Genomic DNA, 27,025 nt, shown 5'->3' on the forward strand with positions numbered 1-27,025 from the left:
TCAAAGAGTGAAAAAAATGTAATTACTAAAAAAACAAATACAAATACAAGTTATGTTCTAACATTTACTCTGTTTCTTCAACCATGGATTCTTCTTCGTTGTCAAAGTCAGCATCGTCATCAGCAGTGGCTTCCTATGAAATAAACATACAATTGTTTGTTATTTCTCCATACGTAAATATTTTTGTGATTAATTGTTGGATAATCCAAATTAAAATACAAAATTAAAAACTTCAAATGCTAATTTTACCTAAAAAAAAGACAAGTTGAAGAACATAAAAAAAATATATTTAAATCGGTAAGTGCATGTCTAGACACACCAAGGTTTACAGCTGATTAAAACAAAAGCTTCTTTGATAAGCAAAATAAAATACAATGCTATATTCAATTATGAAACATATAAACAAGGCGCGGTTGTATAAATTTATGGCATGTCATTCCTGTTATACTTTAAATTTATAAACGACATTGTATAGTTGTCTCATGAGAAATTGGGGATCAGAAGGACTAACTACAGCTATTAATACAGTGTTCTGTTGTCATTAAGACTGATGGAAAGGTTTCGTCACTGGACATCACACAATGTTTGAACTCTTTGTAAGCTATTTATTAAAAATAACTTTGAGCACACATATAGATTAATTTTGTGGTACTCTGGGGGCTATATACACATCTTTAACACATGCGTTTCAACTAATGCGACAACATTCGTATTTTTACTAAATGATTTCATATTTAAAAAAAACATAAAAATAAGATTATCCTATCTCAGGCGCACATAGACAATGTTTTAGTTCATTTCTTTTACAGTTTTAGTTAAAAATGACACTCGGATTTCAAATATTTATTTTTGCTATATGGCAGATTAGTAATTACATATATATATTTATATTTAAAAAGTTTTCTACTTTATAACCACAAACTAAGACACCTACCTAGGGATTGGTAGCTCTTTAATCGTTACATAAGCGAGACTGTTATATGTTTTGAATGTAATATTAATTGATATATTTTACTGTAATATAATTTTCAATAGAACTATATCGTTACTGCAAGACTAAAATTCCATTTGTGTCCCTACCTTGACTTATAATGAACGGACTTCCGAGTCGCAGCTGACTTGGTACTACTGGTACTCGGACACAAAGTTTCCGGATACTACTGGTACTCGGTCACCAAGTCGTTATACAACTGGTACTCAGACAAGTCGTCACCTGGTACTGCTGGTACTCGGTTACCAAGTCGTTACCTGATATAACTGGTACTCGTTCAACCAAGTAGTTACCTGGTAGTGCTGGTACTCGTTCACCAAGTTTCCTCATACTATTGGTACTCGGACAAGTGGTTACCTGATACTGCTGGTACTTGGACACCAAGTTGTTATCTGGTACTGCTAGTACTCGGACACCAAGTTACCTGGTACTGCTGGTACTCGAGCACCAAGTTACCTGGTGCTACTGGTACTCGGACAAGTGGTTACCTGATACTGCTGGTACTCGGACACCAAGTCGTTCATGTTGGACTCGGCCTCGGTGAACTCCATCTCGTCCATGCCCTCGCCGGTGTACCAGTGCAGGAAGGCCTTGCGCCGGAACATGGCCGTGAACTGCTCCGAGATGCGCTTGAAGATCTCCTGGATGGCCGTGGTGTTGCCCACGAAGGTGGCCGACATGCGCAGCCCGCGCGGGGGGATGTCGCACACCGCCACCGTCACGTTGTTCGGGATCCACTCCACGAAGTAGCTGCGGGCACAGCACACAGCTCGCGGGGACGATTTTTGGATTCATCAACGTAGGACTTGGTTTTGAACGAGAGTGCTTTAAGGGCTCCGCCTACCCGGGCACACACACGGTGCGCAGAGCTTCAGGAAAAACAACGCGATTTCAAAACCACTCAAGACATCCGAGTGGGGTCTGCTTACGAAAAGCATTCAAGAGTTCGCTGAGGGTCGAAAAGTACTTTCAATTTCGGATTAAGTTTTTAAAATGTATTTTTAGAAAGGTTAAAATGGCTAAAACGCATGTTTTCAGAGTAATTTTAAGGCGTAAAACAATCGGAACAGATTCTTGAAAGCACTTAAGGGACTTGCATTACACCTTTATCTTCATTTCTCAGCTGTAAAATGTTACGGTCACCGCTAAAATTCCACAGTTATCCTGTGACGACGAGAAGACTGCGCGGCAGTTCAGAGCCTTGCGCTTAGAGGCTATACCGTGCTATAAATACCAGCGAGCGTCGCGCTTCCTCACTAACACACATACACCCTGACGAGGCGGGCCCCTTAAGGGAACATCTGCAGCACTCCTAACCTCTAATCATCCACCAACTCTGGCCTCCAAGAAGCTGGATGACAGGAGTACGCCACGACTCCCAGCCTCACACGGATGACAGCCTCACCCACAACTCGGACAGTTCCGAAGTTTACCGAAGTAAAAGGTTATGTTCGGCCATTTAAAAAATTAATAGTTCTTTATATTTTCCGGGAAGGTATGTCAGGTAAGGTTATTGTAACTAAAATTACAGGTTTATTTTAGTTAGTAAACTTTATTTTTAAAAATACCCTATAACCGTAGAATACAGAAATTCTTCCGATATGGCGGTTTTCTTTTTTGACGAGCGATCGCCAAACTTAGGAACTGTTCGGATGTGGCTCTCATACATGTGAACTCTAGGCTTCCCCACGAAATGGCTACTCCCACCACAGACTAAAGCCTAGCCTTCACTCGCGATAGCGCACGCAAACAGCATATAAATAGCAGATCTGCGCACACACTTACAGCACACTAGTCGAAGCTACATTCGCACACAACACAGTACTTCAAATCATTGCATCTGATTTTTCCTTCATTCACTTTGGTCGAAATTTTCACTTCCAAATGTTTGAATTTTGTCTGCAATGATTTACAGAAGCGGTTGTTTACCTAAATCCAAGCAGTTGATATTACCGTTTAGTATTTAACGCTTAGAAATAATAATCTGCCAAGAATTTCCTCGCAAATAAATACATGTTCGAATAAGTTTCACTCTTTAACTTTGGAACTCACATATCAAAACAACTGTAGTTAAATCTACGCCGCTGATGTTAGTGTACGGTGTTTGGCCGCGAACAGATATCGGTGGACAGCACAGATAAAAGTTAGAAGGGTATCAACTTTCTGTGCGCCGCTGTGCCCGTGCTGAATCCAATTCTTTGCGAGTTGCCTTAAGGTACAGCCTCAAAGCAAACCAATTAACTTTAAATTAAATTATGTCAAACCGATTAGAATAATAATATAACCTGCCCCATGAAGGAATATAAGCCAAACCATTTTATAAAACTTAAAAAGTCACACTAGTAAGAGAAAGTAAACACTTTCTGAATTATAATTTACAGAATGAAATTCTGGAGGTACGTGAAACACATCCCTACATACAGTTACTGATACACATGTAAAAAATCTAGATATTAACAAATTATCTTAATGAGTATTGAATATAACCACTCCTTTAATTGACAAAGATGCACTTTTAAATCCAGGGGATATTGTCTATAAGTAGGGACACCTGTATTTCGCGAATAAATATATTGTCAAGGTATTTCACAAAATACTGTAGCTTTTCTCCTGTGGTTATTGGCTGAGGTCGGGGAGAGGTGTCGTCCCGCTCTTGACGGGGCCAATGAGAATGTGGTCACCGTACTGCTGCACCCTCACAATTTGCCATGACTAGAGACCCGTGAATTTCGCGGATTCATTTCGTGTTATGCTAAAAGTCAAATAATTATACCTTAGTGCTGCTTCTGTCATTGGTTCTCTGTTGATCTGGAGGACTGAGGGCCAATTAGAGACCCTCACTCATAGAAATGTCGAATCACAGGCCACCCAGTCGATACGACTCACAAGTCAACAGCCAATGAACAGTTGGCATTTGCCCGAGTGTGTAGAGGATATTGGAGTCTATCCTGGAGGTCATTGAATCCGCGTAATTCACGGGTCTCTAGCCATGACTCTTAGAAAAAGCTACAGTGTTTTGTGAAATACCTTGACATGAAATGAAATCGCGAAATACAGGTGTGCCTATCTATAAGGTTTCTCAAAGACGACGCAAGACGTACCTGGAATTCTTGTTCTGGACATTCAGCATCTGCTCATCCACCTCTTTCATGGACATCTTGCCCCTGAACATGGCCGAGGCCGTGAGATAGCGTCCGTGCCTGGGGTCGCAGGCGGTCATCATGTTCTTCGAGTCGAACATCTGCAGCAACAGTGATCGCATTACCATTGTAAGCAAGTAATATCATTAACAACACTTTGACAACACTTGCTCATGGCAGAATCTTAGTTTTAAGGTTAGGCCATTGCCTCTTCCTGAGATTTTGGAAATAAATAAAAAGAGGATTATAAGTAAACAAATTTGGAAATTTCGCAACTCTGGCGATATTGCCCTCGAGTGCATATTAAAAAATACCCCGGCATGAACACCAAAGTTATCTGTATTTCCCTATGTGTTTTATTTCGATGTTCTGAACAATTTGTGTATGTTGTCACTGAGGTTCACCAATGCTTGGGTGCAATACGAAAGCAAGAGGTGCGAGTGTAAATCGGTGGTGGACCACAGGGGAATTTCATTACCCCTCCTTCATCTTTCAAGCCTTGATGCTCGTGTAGAAAAGCCTACGTAAATTACATCATCAATGTTTCATTAGTTAATTATGATACATTATATTTTTAAGATGATAAATTGCTAAACCAAGAAAATTTACACACATGGGATCAGTAGCGTAGCTAGGATTTCAGGGGAATTTCACTACCCCTCCTTCATCTTTCAAGCCTTGATGCTCGTGTAGAAAAGCCTACGTAAATTACATCATCAATGTTTCATTAGTTAATTATGATACATTATATTTTAAAGATGATAAATTGCTAAACCAAGAAAATTTACATACATGGGATCAGTAGCGTAGCTAGGATTTGTGTATGGGAGGGGGGGGGGGTTAGAAGCATGGTTTCCCCCCCCCCCCTCTATTATAGCGGGGGGTCCGAAAAAAAATTGGATTTTAAGGTGTAAAATAGTGCTATTTGAGCAGTTTTCGGCACTTAACTTTAAATATTGTAATGGTAAAAATATTATTAATTTTTTAATAAAAAAATTGTCTGAGTGATGAAGTAAGAAATTAATCAAAGATATTTTAATCAATCCAAGTGCCTTGTCCACGTCCACTCAAAATCATAAATCATGCTCGAAGCTCGACAATACAAAAAAAAAATGAATAAAAGGGTTGGGTTTCGGCAGAACTGATCTATTCCTGGAAACAATTAGTTTTAGCTTGAAGAGTTACATGACACCATGTCGTCTCAATTATATACACACACAGCGATCATTACACTTTAGGAAGCCCAGTTACCACCTGCTTATAATTACCGCGCTGGTTAAATACAATAGGTGTAAGATATTTGAAAGCTTGGGACCCGTCACGGCGTCACAACCTTATAGCTTCTGCTCGCGACAAGGGTAGGGGAAGAGAATGAGAATCGGGAATCGGTAGGGCTCGCTTACTCTTCCCCTCCAGTGCAGTGGCCGGTGATATCAGTAAGACACCCAGGCTTTTAGCTAACCTGTTTCAGATAAGAAAAATAATGGTTGCTAGGGGGGGGGGGGGTTAGACCCCCTAACCCCCCCCCTGGCTACGCCCCAGCATGAGATATTGTTTGCCAGAGACAGGGATGTTTTTCGGGTTCACCGACCTATGACATTTTTTTTATTTCCATTGACTGCCGTAATTAAGAGAAGACATAATTAGCTGTAAACTATCTGGAGGTGATTCTATTGCTCGGTTTCTGTTGATTTGTTATTGGTTTGAACAACCTCGGGCATGTTAAAAACCAAGTGTGGTCTAATGGAAGTGATCATGAATCAGTAAAAATTTCGGGTGGCAGACCATTGGTGACATATGTGGGAATATACGAATATAAAATTGACGTATCTCTGGCGAAAAAAACAATTTTACGCTCACTAGACTTCATTATGTTGTGTACGTGCCGGCAGGTATATCGATTATAAATTGGTGATTGTCAGTAAAATAAACTAATGTTTTTTTCCGTTGCCATATCATTCAGAAGGAGTATGTTTTCTCACAGATAGAATGCTATTGGTGTGCTGACTGCAGATAGGCCTATGTATAATATAACGAATCAAGAAACACAGAATATTTTACAGTGTATAAATGCAACTAGTCTCAAATAATTTCACGAAAACACACCTCACATAATTGGCACACAACCCTCCTTTTTTATTCCAAACTTTCCCGACAACACCGCATATCACCACTACTATTCGGAATATTTTTTTTATTTAACTAAGATGGTAAATAAATATATTTATTTGTAGTCATTTCATTACTAATCCATTGCAAGTTGGATAATAAGTGAAAAATAAAAGATTTAAATATTTGATGATATCTGCCTCCAACTTATATATTTTTTTTTTTTTTTTAAACTATGATATTCAAGTAAATAAAAAAATGGGTGTCTGTAAAGTCGGTTTATGGACGATAGTTTAACGTGACAAAGTCATAAAAAAACATTGATGAAATCATTGCATACTTTTATGAATAAAATTGAATCATTTTTTTTAATTATCACTATTTTGTATAGACACAAAGAAGAAGTGAAATGAAATCTACAATTTAATTGATAAATGTACTTTAATTTGCACTCATTAATTCAAATATGTTTATTACTTTAACGAAGAGATTATTTTAACTATAACTTTTATACATATTTGCTATTTAACTTCTTCCAATCTGTGTTATTCTGTTAAGGATAGGACGATGATAGGAAAAGAAGGAAACGAATGGGAGTGTTTCAAGTTTAATGTGCCTCGAAAAAAGTCAAATCGATGGTTGTTCCAATCGAGTGGAAGAGAGATAGATGCGGCTCAAGCGTACAACGAGCGTAACGGGACACAGCGTAACGGGACAATGTGCGTGCAGCCGGCGTTCATCGATTTATTAGACGTTGTCACGTCAAAAGTTTTCGAATATTTTGTTACTATAATAATATTATTATTGTTGATTCATGTCCGAAGTGGATGAAGAAATAAACTCGCAAACCTACGAGGATAACCGCGTGAGTCAGTGAGGACCCGCGTCGAGCTGAAGGTGGCAACGCGCACGGGGGAGATGAATTGTTGCCCCTTGGATGGGCAGCCCTTCAGGATTTTTCTGACAGTGGTTAGTTTAGGTTAGGTTAGATCACTTTACAAACTAACCACTGTCAGAAAAATCCTGAAGGGCTGCCCATCCAAGGGGCAACAATTCAGACAAGCTTTCAAAATCACCACTGTCAGAAAAATCCTAATGGGCTGCCCATCCAAGGGGCAAGTTTTCAGGATTATTTAAACTCTTAAAGGAGCGTGTTTTCAGAAATTGGATGGGCTGCCCTTCCAGTCTCTGTACAAATAAACCACTGTCAGAAAAATCCTGAAGGGCTGCCCTTCCAATGGGCAACAATTCAGTCGCCCCACGCGCACCTGCTGGGCGAGCTCGGGCACGGACAGCGCCATGTACTGCTGGCTGCGGCGCGCCGTCAGCGGCGCGAAGCCCGGCATGAAGAAGTGCAGCCGCGGGAAGGGCACCATGTTGACGGCCAGCTTGCGCAGGTCGGCGTTCAGCTGGCCCGGGAAGCGCAGGCACGTCGTCACGCCGGACATGGTGAGCTGCCGGCAACATCACCAGTCCACTCGCCGCGTTCTCTGCCGCCGGCGCCGAGACCACAAGCCTGCTTTCCATGGACACCCGATCGTGCATCTTCGGGCTTTCTTTTACTTCATTGTAAATAAATATGGCGGTGTTGAAAGAAGGATACTAATGGTCAATTAGGTTAGGTTAGCTACATTATTAATATACTTTAAAACATTGTGGACGGCTGATTTGGTTAGGATAGCTACATTTAAGATACAAAAAAAAAAAAGCATAAACTTCGGGGAACTTCGGGTTTTGGCTCTCTCGTCTGTGAAAAGAAGGCTTCCCGCGCCAATACCACAAGCTGGGAAGGGATGGGGGGCACGTCTGAGCGATAGCGTGGCTTCCCGCGCGACGTTCTGCCCGGGGGGGGGGGGGGGGAGAGGGGGGTTGGTTGGTTTTTGGTCACGCGTGCGTGAGCAAAACTTCTTAAAGCCGAAGGGAAACTTTATATCATCAACCGTTTCATGAACTTTGAACATTATGGGCCTTATTTACGATTTAGAATTTTTTTTTTCAAACCGCAGCTGCTCCGGCAGCGAATTCTAGCGGCGAGTGCGTAACTATTCGTGAATCGCGTCAAGAAGAAGTGTAGTTGAAAAAACACTAATTTGCATATATTTGTTACGCTCAGCATTATCTTAAAAAAAAAATCCGAAGTTAATTTTCGTCTCCAAGTTTCACATTATAAAGTGTATTTGCAACACGAGAACACACGAATTTACTCGTCAGCGAGTTTAGATGTTACACATCGCTGGCGAGTACTGAAATACTTCTGTTTTGTAAAGAGAAAACTATAGATAAGAATATATAGACATAGAGAGATAAATATAGAGAGAAGTATATAGAGAGGGAGATATACAGTTATAGATATAGAGCGAGGTATATATATGTTGAGATGTAGAGAGATATAGATGTAGGTAGAAACATATTTATAAAGTGATATGGATATATAACGATATTTTTTATACATATAAAGAAATATATTGAAATTTATAGATGGACTTTTATAGAAAGATAGAGAGAGATGCTTTGTATTGCATACCTACTTCAAACAAACGACAAAAAAATTGAAAGACGCATAGCAACGCCTGCCGAGCATTAGTTAATTTTTATTCTTAAAATTTAACATAAAGTTGTGTCGACAGCAAGGACATCAGGGACGATAATGCACGATAATTAGGATCGCAGGCTATCGCGGCCGTTGTCTCTGGAGTCGCCCGGCTTCTGGGTTATGGCCGCCCTTTGCCCATCTTCCAACCACGAACATGGTGGCTGCAAGGCCAACAGAAACGTCGGCGAATCTTCGCCTGCGACGCGGCCGGAACCCAGAAGTCAACCAACTCACGTCGACCACACAACACCGCGCAGGGCAGGTGCGTCGGAGAGGAGGATTCCGGCCATCGTCTCCTGCGTTTGCCCGCTAGTGTGATTCCCAGAAAAAAGCCCGGGGAATCGGAGTGTGAGGACGGACGGCCCCTGGGATTCGAACCCGTGTCCGCCGTCGCGGAAGGCACGGGCACCCGCGCAGATCCAGGGGGGAGGGGCGGCTCGCTCACCGACACCAGGTGGTTGAGGTCGCTGTAGTGGGGCGAGGCGAGCTTCAGCGTGCGGAAGCAGATGTCGTAGAGCGCCTCGTTGTCGATGCAGAAGGTCTCGTCCGTGTTCTCCACCAGCTGGTGCACGGACAGCGTGGCGTTGTACGGCTCCACGACGGCGTCCGACACCTGCAGCACGGCCGCCAGAGCTGTTCACCCTGGCCGTCGGCGGCGCGGCGTGAGGCTACACCCGCCCGGCGCGCCGGCACTGGCGCGGGTGTGCCGAGGTGTCCCTGCGACCTCGGCGACGCTAGCTTGCGACATTGGAGGCCACCTGATGTAAGCTTTTGGACACACGCCATTGCTAAGCACATGTATGTCTGTAGAAGAAAACTACAAAATAACCAAACGACAAAAACACAAAATAAGCAAAAAAATAATCGCTGTTGTCAACAGGATATATACACCACGTAATATTCCATAACAGGAATATGGTCAACAAACAAAGTAAAACAAAGAAAATTGGACTAAGAGAACGAAAAAAACAAACGAACCCCCCCCCCCCCCCCCCACAAATGATGAATTGAACCCCCAAAAAAATTCAGCACAACAGTTGAAACGAGACAAAAACACAACAAAACGAAAAGACGAAACAAACACAATAGTTTTCCAAAACAGAACCAAGCGCGACGTTTCGGGAACTGCTATCTGCTCCCGTCCTCAGGCAGAGACGCACATGGTACGAAAACACAGGTGCGACATACATCTACTACATGTGTTTAGCAATGGCGTATGTCCAAAAGCTTACATCAAGTCATGCACTCCCATTGCACGAATCTTTCAATTATGATATTGGAGGTGTTAGGCCTTACATACCGTGACAGTTATTACACTTCTATGGCATTATTTTTTGTACTAGGGGTAGTTCATACCGGTGTCTCATTTTAAAAGCATGGACACCAAACATACGCTGCAAGTGACTGCCTCTTTGCAATCATTCTGACAAATATTTAAACATGAATCATTTCTTTTGACTATGTTCTTCATGGTCACTCACTACATATTAGTTTTCTGTGTTTTCACTGTCGAGAAACAAATGTGCAACCAAACTTCTACAGTCAATGGTTCTAAATATTTTCTCACTAAGGGTATTAGGCCAGTGCCATCTTGCGATTACAAATATTTTCATACTGCTTGGAATAAAGCTTCCGTGATAAATAGTTTTAGTCGACATGGCATAGGACTTAGCTTTGGCTACTTGTTGAAGTCAACACTTGTGAACTGGTGTGACTATAATGATAGTTGTAGTCGCCGGCGTTAAATAATAAGTATATTTCCATACGGCGCTTACAGACTAGAACCTGTTAGTGAATATGCGGCCGCAACAAGGTACAGAAGGTCGGGGAGATATGATTAATGGCTTGACATGTCAAAAAATTGGGATGAATAGTTCAAAATCAAAATCATAACAAAAACATGAAAAAGTCCAAGATGGCAGGACTTCTTAAGTAAAAAAGAAAATATCCCACAATTTCGGCCGAGGGTCAAACCTCAATGCAGTTTTCACGTTACAGATTTACGTATAGAGGAGCCGGAGGCGACAGATTACCGAGAATCACTGTTAAAAATTTCCACCTTCAATACACGAAGAAGAATCGTTACAGATTATCCAGGGATGTTAAAAAATTTACTATTATTTTTTGTAAATTTACCGACACTGTGTTAACTGAACTCACGTGATTTATCTGGGAGTATTCATAAAACCTTCAAAAGCTTGTTTAGAAAACGGCAGAAAGCAATATTCTTCCTCTCCCATGCGTGTTTACGTTGCTTTGTTCACAATAGAACTCAGAAGTCAGAACCCCGCGTGGTTCATACTAAGCTCCAGGTAACTTGATTCATGAAAATATCTATTTTTTAAAGTTTATTTCAGGTGCTTTCTTGGTTGGAAAGCACGGCTCTCACAGGTGACACTATTCTGCTCTCCTGCGGTTTACAACCCCCCCAGAGTGAGGACACTGTTAGAAATTACAGTAAGTTTGATATCTTTTCAACGAAGAATCCGCTTCAAATAAACGAATAATTTTTTTCGTAATTACAGATAACCTGTCTTCGTGTAAACCACGCCTTACTTAATCTTCAGAGTTCTGTTTTTACAAACAGGGTTAGTAACCACGTGGAAGAAATAAACGTGTACTTGCAGTAAGTCTTGACAAGTTTTTTTTTGTTGTTTTGCTGATGTACCAAGATTATTCTTGTGGATTCATGCTCTGAGCACTTAGTACCCCACAAATTTACTAAGCGTATGGTAAATTTACGAATGATCCCGAATAATTTATAACCAGAATTGTTCGCAAAATGAAGGTGAACATTTTTAAGTGTGCAGAAGTAGAGTGTAGGGATGAGGCTGCGCAGTTGTGAATTTTCTTGGCCAGAAACTCCCGCGTCTTACGACACGCCGTTGTCTAATTATTATCAAGTATTCGCAACGGAAAAGAAAACGGTGCGAACATGGTTTTTGTTTTTCGTTTAGTAAATCCATGGGTAGACATGTTGCTGTTGGGAAAGGTCCACTTCATCACCAGAGCTATAGCCTTGCCTACACTGTAATTTATTTTTTTAAGTGGAACATAAATATTCACGTAAAAATAACAGACATTTGTAAATTGGTACATTCACACGAAAAACAACTACCATCACTACAAACAAGTGTTCGTATTAATACTGTGTCCGGATTCTTAACCCGAAAATTCATGCTTTGTGTTGCCCCAGTACCTCCAACGTTTAAAATTTATCTGTGAACCGTTCCCTGAATAGCTTTCCAGTATTAGGCGCGCACATTGAGCATAATAAAATGAAATAAAGCCCAATCATTAGAGACCTGCAAAATTCGCGGATTCATTCGGTGATAGGCTAGAACACAAACTCATATACCTCTTAGATAATTTGGCTATTGGCTTACTGTTCATCTGGACGAATCTCAACCAGCTATAAACCCTCAACCAAAGAAGGATCGAATCACAGACAAAACCAGTTGAGACGACTTACAAGTCGGCAGCAAATGAACTTGCGTTATTTGCCCGAGTGTACAGGGGTATGTGCAGTCTATCGTCAAGGCGATCGAAACCGCGAATTTTGCAGGTCTCTACCAATCATTGAATGAAAAATCAATTTGGATATAAAATTACGCGGAGATTTTCGTAAGAAATACCCGGTGCTATGCGCGAAAGATAACCATAGCCATGTGTTGCACAAAGTTAAAGGAACGGGCCCTGCAGGTAGACGGCCTCGCCGGTACCTTGGGCGAAGGCACGACGCTGAAGGTGCCCATGATGCGGTCCGGGTACTCCTCGCGGATCTTGGAGATGAGCAGCGTGCCCATGCCGGAGCCCGTGCCGCCGCCCAGGGAGTGCGTCAGCTGGAAGCCCTGCAGGCAGTCGCAGCCCTCCGCCTCCTTGCGCACCACGTCCAGCACGGCGTCCACCAGCTCCGCGCCCTCCGTGTAGTGGCCCTTGGCCCAGTTGTTGCCTGCAAGCACCCGTACGTCCGTCCGTGCACGTAGCCGGGCCAGTGTCCGTCAGCTGGAAGCCCTGCAGGCAGTCGCAGCCCTCCGCCTCCTTGCGCACCACGTCCAGCACGGCGTCCACCAGCTCCGCGCCCTCCGTGTAGTGGCCCTTGGCCCAGTTGTTGCCTGCAAGCACCCGTACGTCCGTCCGTGCACGTAGCCGGGCCAGTGTCCGTCAGCTGGAAGCCCTGCAGGCAGTCGCAGCCCTCCGCCTCCTTGCGCACCACGTCCAGCACGGCGTCCACCAGCTCCGCGCCCTCCGTGTAGTGGCCCTTGGCCCAGTTGTTGCCTGCAAGCACCCGTACGTCCGTCCGTGCACGTAGCCGGGCCAGTGTCCGTCAGCTGGAAGCCCTGCAGGCAGTCGCAGCCCTCCGCCTCCTTGCGCACCACGTCCAGCACGGCGTCCACCAGCTCCGCGCCCTCCGTGTAGTGGCCCTTGGCCCAGTTGTTGCCTGGAAGCACCCGTCCGTCAGTCCGTCCGTCTGTCCGTCCGTGCACGTAGCCGGGCGAGAGTTCGTCCAAATACTATCCCGTCTAGACGCCGACCACAGACTAGAAGACTTAAATAGTGGTGAACATTTCTTTTGTTTGAGTAGATTAGGCTGAGGATCACGAAAGTTAAGCTCTTATAAATATTTAAACTATATTATCCTATCTCTCTGATATTTGTTAATGTAATTTCAAGTTTTACCATACGTAATTAATTACACTACTATGTCTCAGTAAATCTTTCAATCAAACATTACACTTCAAAATGTTTTCAAACTTAGGTAAAAATATTCAGGGGATGCAGTTAAACAAATAAACCAACTTTAAAACCTTTTAAGTGCCCGCCTAATTAGGCACACTTTGTGATATACAGAGCTTCAGGAAAAAAAAACCACAGAGTAGTGTCTGTTTACGAAAAGTATGTAAGAAAAACACTATTTCTGTATTTTCTTTTTAAATTGTATTTATAGAAATAGTGTAATTGATTAAAACGCGTGTTTTGAGGGCAATTTTTAGGCATGAAACATCCAGTACATGTTCTTAAGGCACTCAACGGACTTGCGTTACACCTTTATCTTCCTTTTTTCACCATATGATGTTGTGGTTACCGATCAAATATAATTTTTTTCTCCTACGCACGACGAGAAGACTGCGTGCCAGTCCACAGCCTCGGGCCTAGAGGCGATACTGGGCTAGAAGCACCAGCGAGAGTCGACCTTGTCATCTCGCCTCACTAACAAAGTACACCCATTACTAGGCAGGCCCAAGATATTAAAGGTTTTCGACAATACTTTGGAGGTTACACAGATGGGGAAGCTTTTGACGGATGGACGGACGTAATTTTCTGATCGGCATGATGTCGCATGTCCAACTGACGGACGCGACGGGTCATTATTGTGATTCCAGCTTCAGGGACACACACCATGCAGTCTCCCTTCTATGCGTGCTCGCGTCTCCTTTGCCACATATCCCGACACTGCTGCAGTGCAACTTTGTGTTTATACAGCGTGAGTCAGAATCCGATCGACAAACCTCGGTTGCATGGTCAACACGCAATAAAAAAACTGATAACATTGCTAAAGTGCTTGGGGGTGACGTCATTAATTTGCATACTTTCTCTGAAGTGTTGTTATCGCCAGTTACTTAAACAAATAATTGTGTGGCACCGACATAATTTACTGTATATGTAGCATTTTGCAGACGCTTAGTGTTCTATTTTAAATTCTTTCACTATTATTTGCAATAAAATATTTTCTTCGTCTCCTACCTCTAAAGCGTATGCAAGAACCACTCTTAGACCATAATTCGGATATGTCTTCAACGTACTTTTTGTGGTGAGCTTGCAACTGAGGTTTATCAGTCAGATTCTGACTAATCTTGATTACTAACGTTACCTAATAATACCCGTTGTTGTCCGTTTCGTAGCAAAAACATATTAATGTGCTCAGCTCCACATTTCGTTATTCTGTATTACAAGCTCGTTATTTGGCGCTACTTTTAGAGGAGGAATAAATTTGATGTTTGGTTGTTTCGTCAAATATACACCCTGACTGTCCTAAACAACATTAACACTTGTTTATTAACGGATATACGCTTTGTATTTATTTATACACATTTGAATTTTTACGTGATTAGTGTTTGTTACTAATTAATTTTTAAAAACATTTTTTAACCTTATGTTTTTTAATATGCTACTATATTTGAATCAGATTAGGCTAGTAGTTTCGAAGTTGTAACTATAAACATCACATAGGCGAGAAAAACAATCCTGTGGGTCATTAGAAGTTATAAAAACCACCTCGATTACGGTGAAAGACACCTAAAAATAAAAAGGCTATAACTTTGTGAGATAAACGATTGGAATCTTTTTAAATGGTGGAAATGTTCAGTTGCATGCAATAACTGATAACACGCGCGAAACATAACGAGTCTGTTTTCTTTTACTCACCGGCACCATTTTGTCCGAAGACGAAGTTGTCGGGCCGGAAGAGCGAGCCGAAAGGTCCCGAGCGCACCGCGTCCATCGTGCCAGGCTCCAGGTCCACTAGGATGGCCCTCGGAACGTACTTCTTCTCTGGAATGGCCAGTCGAACCCTTGTTCAACCCTCGTTGGACCGGGAAGCCTTCATTTCACGGACGAGAGAGCCACACCCGAAGTTCCCCGAAGTTCATGCTCGCTTTTTTGATCCGTTCTATCTCATTGTATAAACCGGTGTGGCATTAAATTTTGCGGTCGATTAGGATAGGTCAGCTACATTATAAATACTTTAAAACATAGTGGATGGTTGGTTATATTAGGTTAGTACAGCTACATTAAAAAAATACTGTAAAATTATTTTATGGTTGCTTAGCAAATAACTTTTTAATATGTAGCTATCCAGGGCTAGGAAACCTTTCACATGATTTCACAGTATCTTTAATGTAGCTATCCTAACCAAATCAACCGTCCACGATGTTTTAAAGTATTTATCATGTAGCTAACCTAACCTAATTGACCATTAGTTTTCATGAGTTACAATGAACAAAAAAAAAAAACCGAAGATGCACGATCGGGCGTTTGGCTCTCTCGTCTGTGAAAAGAAGACTTCCTTGTTGGACCGCGTTCAAGTGGCGTATACCCTCCCCTCGTCGTGGTACCCCGGCGACCCGGCCTCAAAAGATGCCCAAACGGACCTCATTTTCCCCACCGCACTCAAAACCGCAAACACCTCGACGACAACTAGGAGTGCTGGGCGGCGATCCGCAGCCTGGGACTCCACGCGGGCACCTGGTTCGCTTGCCACGGCACGACAAGGGCACGACAAGGGCACGACAAGGCCATGACAAGCGGACCAGGCGTCAGTTCCCGACGCACGTGCCGCAGACTGTGTCGTCAGCATAAGCAACTGATCCCTCACCACGGTCGGGCCGCACCAAAGACGCTCTATCGCCACACGGGCGGTACATGGCGGTCCCGCAAGGGACGTTATTATCTGGCGTGTGATGAATCTGCAGAAAGCAAGTTATGATTTAGGTTGATCCCTTGTCCGCAACGTGCGGTAGGTTATCGCAATGCTGGACTCAACAACCGCGTGACAGACGCGACGCGACATGCATTATATCGCGCTATTGAGAACACGCGGTTTTAAAAAGCGCAACAAACCTAAACAATAAAATGTTATTACATGAATATTTTTTCACCATTGTCTTAACATTACATTTACGATAGCCATCAACGTTTACAAGTTTTTTTTTTTTTAAAATTGACCTGTTTGATAAAATTCAGGTTAATACAAATTTATTATTTATTAAGAAAAATATATGTTCAAAAAGATCATTCAAACTAGTTCTGTAAATAAAACAATAAATATAGCTAATTGTAAACCATAATTCTAAAACCCAGTTTTTTTATTTACATGGCACTTGCGACGGGATTGAAATAAGTTTGTCCCGTCCACTAATTTGGTCGCTATGACGTCGCAGAAATAATATTTTTATTCTCGACGCGTCTGTCGCATCGCGCCCGACGCACATGTGTGATTCTAGGATAAGAAAGTCCACTGTAATCTCAGACAATTTTTCTGATAAGTTTAATAGTTTGTCTTGTTCGGCAAGCATTAATGAAAATTTGTAAGTTCTTGTGGGGCACCAAGAACCACCATTGGGAAGAATTATGATAGGAATTCACATGTTTTAACTTGGTTATAAAAATCAGAAAAAATATCCACAGCCCGTGTAGTTTTTTTTGGAAAATAATTCATTTACAAGTATTCACTGTGTTTGTCTTGTTGAAATCCTAGAAATAGGAAATACTGGGTTCTCTAAGAAGCTGCAATGGTTTAATGGACAGATTAGTGTTCAAATCTGGTACGATCCGACATACTGTAGTGGCACTTTTCTGACTGCATATCTATGTTTAATAAAATTCCATAGTAACTTGAGGAATAACAGAACTTTATGAGGTCCTATAAGTGGTTTTACAATGATTTATTTGCTAACCCAAATTCTCAGCAGTTACTTAGACACAAGTTGATAAAAACTTTTTCCGAGTTGCACACAGTATCACCCGACTATACAGCAAGAAAGAAAGTTATTCTCAAAGATATCAGTACAATTAGCAGGAAGCCAGGTTAAATTAAAATGAAAAACCTTCGGTACTGCTGGTAGAGCTAACTACATAGCAGAACTTTGCTAGATGTTGCATGCAGTATGCACTTTCTTGGCCACTTCCGAGATTAAGGTACACCCATACTAATGCTGTCTTAGATGGAGTACACGCAAGTTTCGTGTTTATATTTTACGAATACAGATGTGATCACAAAGGATTTACCATCTAAAGAGACACACTCAAACGTTCCTGCTTGTGGCCACTCATTTTTTAAAAATAAATATTCTTTAATTTTAGCCAGCCAGATCTACAAAATTTTCAACAAAATTAGTCATGCCACCTAGTTCAGCCTCAAACGAAGTGTCCTGATCGATTAATGTCACAAAAATATATGGAACAGTTTTTTTTTGGTTTATATGCCATTGCCTCAAGTCATTTATTCCTTAGTAAATACAGGTTGTACATAAAATAATGTCTCAGTTATAAATTTTTATACTATTAACTGTAAGTGTTGTAAAGTTTTGGTTCAAAGTCACAATTAAATAGTAATTCAGACAGTTTCTGATAAGAGCATGCGTGAGTACCTGGTGACTCCTGAGCGTAAAGAGTTTTGTGTTCAGCAATTTGCTAAGAGAGAATCTGTTCAACGTGCAGTTCAACGTGCGTTCCTCAATGGGATCTATTTGTACGAGAGTGGTTGACCGTTGAATTGGTCGTAATGGTCGAGACGACAGACCTATTTTTCGCTGACCTCCACGTTCACCTGATATAACGCCATGCGATTTTTTTTCCTTTGGGTCTGTGCCTACGTTTCGCCATTACCTAATGATTTGCCAGAGTTGAGACACAGAATTGATGAAGCTATTGTTTCCATTATTCCAGACGTGTTAACCAAAGTGTATGAAGAATTGTACTTTAGGTTGGATGCATAACTAAAGGTGAACACATTGAATATTTGTGAGAAAAACTAGGTTAGTTAATCTTCAATTTGATGTATGATTTGATGTACCATTGAAACTGTGACATTATTTTATGGACATCCTGTACCAGGAAGAAAACTTTGTTTGCTTAAGAAAACAATATAAAGTTAAAACATAAATTTGACTTTATCCCATAAACAATTCCTTCATGTCTGTATACATTCTAATTACTGTGAGCTTTCTTGTATACATATTATTAACATAATACAATAAAAAAGTCAGTTTATGAACTATTATATAAATAACTGTTAAATATCTTACTTGCTGCCTCATTGTAGTATACTTCTATCCTCTCTAACTGGAGATCACTGTCGCCAATGTACAAGCCATTTGCGTCGATTCCATGTTCGTCCGATATTATCTCCCAAAACTGAAACAAGATATAAAGCAGCAAAAAATAAAATGACAATATACCACATACATATTTAGAAATTTACATTGTTGGTAAACAAGACGCTTTGACGTACACAGTAATGCACAGGACACATAAAACAACTCATTAAATTTTTCAAAATATAAAAGAAAGTTTTGCGTAGTTATTTTTCATTTAAGAAAATTTGTTTTGTTTTGTTTAGAAAGCAATAAATAACAGCCATAGTTCAATTTGTCCACACATTAGAACTTTATTTTGTAAAATTTATCTTGAGTTAACGTGTTTTTGAAGTAGTTTTAGTATTTTTTCTCATTTCAATAATTTCCTTTTTGGTTTCGTAAAGAAAATTTTATTATTGTTAAAAGACTTAGCAAAGCAATATTTTTTTTTCACTTTACCGTTATAAATGTGTGGTGTGAATACTTCCTATTTGTGAGTAAGACCTCGTGATTTGGAGAAGCTTGGTCCACGCCGTGTAAGGGTCTATATAGAGTCGTTTGTCAAAATGATATTGGAGTAATGCATTAAATAAAAATTTAATTTACTTTTGTTACATTTATACTGACGAGGTATTGAACCTTGACCCAAATTGATAAATTAATCACATTCTTCCAATAAATAAAAATCTGTTAATTTTCAAAATAGTAGCAGATAATATTAAATCAAAAAACCTAAGACACATAGTATATGTACTACTGAATTATTTTGTAAATATATCGTGGCGGCCAAGATGGCCGACGATAAGGTGTGACGATCTGATGAAGATGGCGGTCAGCATGGCTGCCATGAGTTTATATTGGTGGAAATAGTATAAACATATCTTGGTAGTAGTCTGCCGTGGATATTGGGTGGAGGAAGGTTACTCTATGAATTTTTAATAATTTCAGCCAGTGGTTCCGACCAGTAACCCTAATTTTAAATAATTTGAATTACATACATGAAATTTTTTATTAAATCCAATAATGTAGGTCCGAGATGGTGAACATGCAGTCACACATGCATTATGGCGGCTGAGACATAATTCAATGCAATAGCACCCGAAATACTAACTATATTCTCTACGTGAATAAGCTGTAAATCTGGTGCTTGAAGCCATATCGTTGTGCATCCAAGTTTAGCTGGTGAATATTCCATACCATTAGCAGAGGTAGAATTTGAGATATATAAACGAGACTTGCAATGGTCTGTAAAGTAGTTCTATTAAAAAATCGAAGTTAAATAGAAAGTATTTTGGAAACGCATTTGCGCTGGCGTTTCGATTATTACATCCTAATTCGTTCGAAGAAAATGGTGATGAAAGTAAAAATAATCTTTAAGCTATATTGCTTAAATTTCTGGGAAAACACTTGCTTGTGAAATTATGTTATTTGGAACACCCCGCAAGAGTTATTGGAAATGCAGTCCACTATCTGAACTAAATAAATTTTATCTTACGTGTTATTAGTAAAGATAAGATATTTTCTAGGTATTAGTCTTATTGATAAAGAATGTTTATCACAAGAACTCTTCTACGAAATACAAGGAAAAAGTAGTTTTTCTAAATACGAAGAAAAAGTGCTCAATTTATATTACACAGTTAGTTACAAGTGAAGATAATAGTCAGCTGGTGGATGGGGGATTAAAGTATTTCGTTTTAGAAACCAGTAATTTTGAATATTTTTTTTTACATGATACTTGGGTGCTTTTTAGAAATCACATATTGACAGTAGTCAGATGTTCCTCTTATTTTAAAAGTCAGTTTTAATGGGTGGGGAACGAGGCTCGTAATCTAATGTAGACAGAGGCATTCCTCACGTTTTGTAGGTCAAGTACGCAGAAGGTCGGAATAAAAAAATTCTTAAACACCAGATACTTAATATGATTTAGATCATGATGTGTACTTTTTAAGATCCGATTGTGGCAATCGAGCCCAGTATTCTTGTACTGGCCAAAAATTTTTATTTAGCTCACCAACACGATTGGTACGTTCCCCGATGTTCACAAAAGCATTATACTTCAACCTGTCAACTTCCGAGTCGAGGAATGGTGCACACCGTTGCATTCTAAAATTCCACAAAAGTGAAACGAATCTAATAATATATAAATTCACGTATTTTTTACATTATTTTTCTCGTTTGATTAAGCTTTATTTATGACATGACAATAATTATCTTATACAAAAAAACTAATAAATATTTTTGCAAAACTCCTCGACCCCGGACAAACCTACCGATGACCCCCGCATGGGGAGCCCTGGAAAAGAAACGGGCTCCGCATTTGGAAGCCACCCTGGAAGGTCTTTTTGTTTCCACCCACCGTCTCTTTGGTAGCCTGACTTGTTGCAAGGGATTGTATTCCATCAGACTAATGCCACCATTTGCCTGACGCAATCCGCCTTGGAGGAGCCGGGACGCGAACCCGGGTCCTACAAGTCACAAGGCAGGCGCTCTACCCCTGAGTCAGAGTGGTAGAGCGGCGATGTGCAGTCTTATTAACACTGATAAGATGTTATTCCACGAGTTTGCTGCAGTGTTGTTAATCATTAAAACGTGCTAACATCTGGCAGTTTATTTGGGAAGAATCATGTGCCTATTTGGGATATTAAATAAAACACGAGATTAATAATCTTTCGGTAAAGATCAAATTCATATGTTATCACGTTGCAAATACACTTATAATACGGAACTTTGACACGAAATTTAACGATGAATTATTAAAAATAATTCTCAGCGTGATAGATGTACGCAAAATGCCTTTTCAACTACCTACATTTCTAATTAGTTTCCGCACCCACCGCTATGATTTGTAGCCGGAGCAGTTACGTTGTTGACTATCGAATCATTCGATTAGCAGAGCTCCAATTAAAGCGAAAAAGATTTTGGATTCACTTTGTATTTGTGAACATTGGTTAGCGCCATACGTTACAGATGGCAGCACCATGGTTGTTACGCAATTCCGTTCCTTGACTTGCGTCGCATTCAAGAAATTACTCATACCATATGCCGTAAACCGAGAGCTAAGAGGTTACACTTTGTAAATTACTAAATTTAAAATAAAGAACGAAAGTAGTGTGTTCTTAGGTACACGTTAGAAGTTAACTTGAAATATTTTAAAAAGCAAAAAAAATTGTTGTGTGTCTACATTATGATGAACGATGCGGTATCTCTACATTTCAATGTTAATTAATTGTAATTCCAGTATTAAAATGTATTTTTAAAGTTATTTTTAATACCTATTTGTGGTGTAAATTCTAAGATGTTCACGAAAGCTTTAACGAAGGTCCGCCATCTTTTCGAGATTTCTGATACTGCAGACAGATGGCAGCACCTTGTTTACACGAAACAGTCCCAAGATTCAGTTCCATCAAATAAATTACTCGTCAAAAATTCTTATTACATATTTTATGTATACTGAATGATATTTCATGTGTGTTTATTGTACTATGTTCAGCAATTAATTTTGTTAAAAATATTAAATGCAGCAGAATTTACCACCAAAATCAATAACCTGTTTATGGGAGGGAACAAACAATTGAATTAACTCATTCATTTTCACATTCCACCCAATTTTAAATGTATTTAATTTGTTAATATCTGTACTAGCTAACCACCCGTGTCTCTGCTTGCACCAATTTCAGGATAGTGTCAATATTGTGTGGTTTCTTACCTAAACAATTTCAAACATCCGGAAGTAAAACAATTGATAAAACAAAATGCCAGTTGTATTTAAGATTTGATTTACAAAAAAATCCCATTAGGGATAGGAATATTGATAGGGGTATTAGGTAAGCATATTAATTTTTGATAAATATGTGCGACAGTTGTTTGCCCTGCATAAAATCACACCTCATATCTATTCCATTAAAGAGCGAATTATGAAAAAGTGTTTAAACGGATGATTCTTTATTTTTAATGTAGAATATGATTAGCTTCGAATTGTTTTTATTTTATAAAACCATATTCAATCTCTTTTCTGCTTACTAACAAAACTACATCCTCGAAATCCTTTCAGTAGTTAATTTTTAATATTTTTTATTTCAAAATTAGAAATTTTTTGATTATTTATAATTCAGAGACATGCCGACTATTCTGATTTACCGAGAGAAAAAAAAAGGGGGGGGGGGGAAGGTGAATAAATCGTGATATCTTCGAATAATGCTCCTAGTGGGATTACGTTTACTTACCGGTGGAGGCGGGGACCTTCACTTACCCCCCTTTACCGGTTGACACTAAGATGTGTAACCAACCAAAAAACACAAAATATTGATAATGATTCAAAATAGCTATGAATTTGTGTCCTATATAAAGTAAATAGACGTTTCCTGTAGACTTTTTTTTACGAAATTTATGCAAAATAGTGACATCTTTGCCCCGAAGAGTTTGTTTATTTGCATATTTTATCCATTATTCTTTTTCCACATGCTAAATAAACTTGACATCAAAACACCATCTTTTTGCAGGGTGCGTCTGGGGTAGAAAGCTGCAAATTATACATCAATTTATGTTTATCGCAAGGGGAGTACCAGCTTAGGGCAGATGTAGCATTTATGGAGCTACTGGCTTTTGAGGGGGAGGATTCAAATTCCCCCCTTTCCAACCAGTGGGAGAAATAGAAAACTAAAGACTTCATTTTGGTGTCGACAGTTTCTGTTCCATACAATTTTATAACATTTGATTTTGAAATTTTTCCTTCTTCTAGGCTGAGATGAAAGATTTTCAAAGACCATAACACAGTGTCCATTTAGTAGAATTTATTTTGGACATACGCCATTGCAGTTCTTCACTGTTTTTCATGGAAAAAATCAAGAAGGCAAAGCGTATCTTCGACCTCCTCTCCTAGCACAGCCAATGGCAGGCGAGGGCTCCCCTGATTGGCCGCGCGGCTAAGGGCTGATTTTATTGGCTGGTGTATTGCTGTAAGGGTTGTCGGTTTACAACTGAGTTTTGCGGTCAGTATGGTAGATTGGTTTCCTTTTTAATTAAAGGTATGTATCAATATAATTTTTTATTCAATACTTTCAATACTTACTTTGTATTCTTGAATTTGTTCCATGTCAAACAATGCAAAACTGCAATGGCGTATGTCCAAAAATTTTTATTTAATCAAAATTTCCCCTTGCATTATTCATTTAAAGAAAGTGTTCATTCACAGTGTACCTACTTTTTTTTGTTGTGGTCATTTCCAAAAATAAATTCAACACTAAATACCAATAACTTCTCAGGGGAGGGAACTATTTTTGGTTTCCAGTCACTATTAACGTTGTGTACACTGTTAAATTATATTCTAAACAAAAAAAACTTTTAAAAAATTAAACGATGGAAAATTGTTATGGCTTGTAAACTATTGAGACCAAGATGGCGTCTTTAAGTTGCTATCTTCCCCCATAAGAGAACATGACGGGTTGCTGAGATGGAAATAAACGTGAACACACAGAGACCCTTGCATAGCTACGGAAACGTCCGCCACGTTTTTTACAGTACGTAAACAGATGTTTTTGTCCTCTGGGAATGGTGTCTCCTTGATCACAGACGATTGATGCAAACACTAGACCATCGTAGTCACCAACGTGACAGATTTAACATAATGTAAAATGCAATAAATAAGTAAATAAAATAAATCTTCCCGCTCATCTGTTTCTATTGTTTTTGAGCAGGAAAATCGCAGAGATTTTGTCTCGTAAGAAAAATAATGTAAATTCTTGCAAAGAACATATTGTTACGAACGCAGGCAGGACCGCGACACGCGCCAGGTTCGGTGCTGGCTGGCGGCCCTGCACTGCCACTGACGTCAGGCCTCGTGTCACATGCCGTCCGCTGACGTAAGGCACGCTATTAGTGCCTGGCCGGATTACAAGGGTCGTCGCTACTCTCTCCCCCCTCAGCCATATTCCACAAAGCGAAAATGTTTCGAATATTTTAACTTAATGCATCGACCAAAACAGACCATAAATTAGCTTAGAACGGATTTCATATTATGCCTGCGAAGGTGTTATAATTTTTTTTTTGGCCTTTCATTACTGTTTTCCATCCTTTGCACTAATACGTAGTCGTATAAAAATTTGCTTTGGAACAATGTTTAAATAATATTTAGATGATTTAAAATATATTCGAATGAATTTAATAGTATTGTCAGATAGACTATTTTCTTATTTCCCCCTCCCCCCCCCCCTTTTTTTACGATAATACTTCGTTTCATCACAAATTGTTTCAGCTAAAGGCTTTAGATAATGTTTCGCAATTTATAATAAATTATAACGGATTAATAGTATACCTAATAAACTAATTAAGATTATTTGTCTATTAACCATTGTTATTTATACCTCTTGCAGTAATGGTTGCTTACAAAAAAATTTACTTAAGACAAACATTTTATCCAATATCTAGAAAGTTTAAAATAAATAAAAACGGATTTGATAGTATACATGACACGGCGTTTTTTTTTATTCCCACAGCTGTTTTGTCAACCACTTATAGTAATAGTTCGTCTTATCAAACATTGTTTAAGACCAAAATTTTATATAATTATTATAAGATTTATCATTAATTATTATATATTAAATCGGTTACCGATTTAAGGAAGCTAGAAACTTTTTTTTTGACCTTTAACCCCTGTTTATTTCACCCTTAGCAGCAATGATTGGTTTTATCAAAAATTGGTTCAGACAAAAGTTTTACATCATATTTATAAGGTCTACAATCATATTTAACGGATTTGATACATAGTGTACTTACTAAAGGAGTCATTAAATTTTTTTTGACTTTCAAACCCTGTTATTTTCCACCCATTGCAGTAATGGTTGGCTGTATAAAAATTTCTTCCACACGAAAGTTTTAGAAGTTATTTTAAGGTTTTACAATAAATAAGAACGGATTTAATAGTATACATGGTACGGATTTGAATTTTTTTTAATTCTACCCCTATTTTTTGTACCCATTTAAGCAATGGTTCGTCTTATCAAAATTTGTTTCACACAAACGTTTGGATACAAATTATGAGATTTACAACAAATTTAAATGAATTCGATTGTGTCTCTAATAAGGTATTTATGAATTTTTTGATCTCCGGTTCTTATTTTTTCCACCCTTTTCAGTTAAGTTTGGTTGAATTAAAAATATATTTAGACAAAATTTGTTGGTATTACACTACGAGTTTTAATGCGTTCAAACTGAGCGACATTTGTCATAATAAGGGAGTTATTACGATTTTTCTGTTTCTTAATTCCTTCCCCAAATCTACCCCTTTAGACGGATTTTGCCCATTATCGAACTCGTCTGAGATTTTACATTGCTTAATTTTATGTATCGGTTTGGAAGTGATTTGTGAACATTTACGGCAGTTATCGTAACCATAAAAATGTGATACGATGGTTTTCGTGCCTATGGACCATTAAACGAAAATCTATAAAAGAAAAAAATTCCGGAAGTCACACCTAGAAAGAGAGGTATTTATGTCGGAAACGAGCAAAAAAATAGCATTTAAGGTGTAAGTTAAGAAATAAATACTATATGTATAGCGATTTATTAAATATTCAGACCTCTACGGATCATGTTTCATTTTAACGGGTCGTTACCACAACGCCGAAATACCACAACGCCGAACTTACAATAACGCCGGATACCATAACGCCGAATGCCAAATTGACCGCAACGCCAACAGCTAGAAAACTGCTGTGTACCACAACGCCGAAATACAGTAACGCCGAAAAATGTTGCTGGGGGTAGGGGGGGGGGGGGCACAGGAGCAAAATGAAAAACAAATGAATGAATTTGTGTGTGTTTCTTAAATATATCTTAACGCCGAACTACCACAACCTAACCTAACCTAGGCTAGCCTAACCTAGCCTAACCTAACCTAACCATACCTAACCTAACCTTTGTGGCAGTCCTGCAATGACATTTTTCGGCGTTAACGTATTTCGGCGTTGTGGTAATTCGGCGTTGTGGTACACAGCAGTTTTCTAGCTGTCGGCGTTGTCAATTTGGCATTCGGCGTTATGGTTTCCGGCGTTATTGTACGTTCGGCGTTGTGGTATTTCGGCGTTGTGGCGCGTCCCCCATTTTAACATATGAAAAATGGTCTGTGGGCGATTCTTTGGGAGTTCGGAAAATCCTTTCCACTCACCTTGGAGCCGATTTGGTTGCCGCATTGCCCGGCCTGCAGATGCACGATCTCCCTCATGTTGCGTCTTGTGACCTGAGCTGTTCGGGCGCGCAGCGCACGGCCGCCCTGCTGATAACGACTTTATCTTGAACAGAGTAATCGACAAGTCAACAGTTTTTTTCCCCCCTTCGGTCG

The 27,025-nt window shown here is 39.6% G+C and overlaps 1 protein-coding gene across 1 annotated transcript; it reads right to left on the minus strand.

Annotated features, from left to right (window-relative positions):
• LOC134530227 (tubulin beta chain-like) lies at positions 1-27,025 on the minus strand. Its single transcript, XM_063364904.1, has 9 exons — positions 26,852-27,025; positions 18,640-18,748; positions 15,260-15,385; positions 12,556-12,785; positions 9,279-9,446; positions 7,509-7,694; positions 4,093-4,232; positions 1,480-1,741; positions 1-133 (listed from the first exon to the last, which is right to left on the minus strand). Exons 1-9 carry the CDS (start codon positions 26,906-26,908, stop codon positions 65-67), a joined length of 1,347 nt encoding a protein of 448 aa, XP_063220974.1. The 5' UTR covers positions 26,909-27,025; the 3' UTR covers positions 1-64.

This window comes from Bacillus rossius, chromosome 3 (genome assembly GCF_032445375.1).
Source record: "Bacillus rossius redtenbacheri isolate Brsri chromosome 3, Brsri_v3, whole genome shotgun sequence".
NCBI lineage: Eukaryota > Metazoa > Arthropoda > Insecta > Phasmatodea > Bacillidae > Bacillus > Bacillus rossius.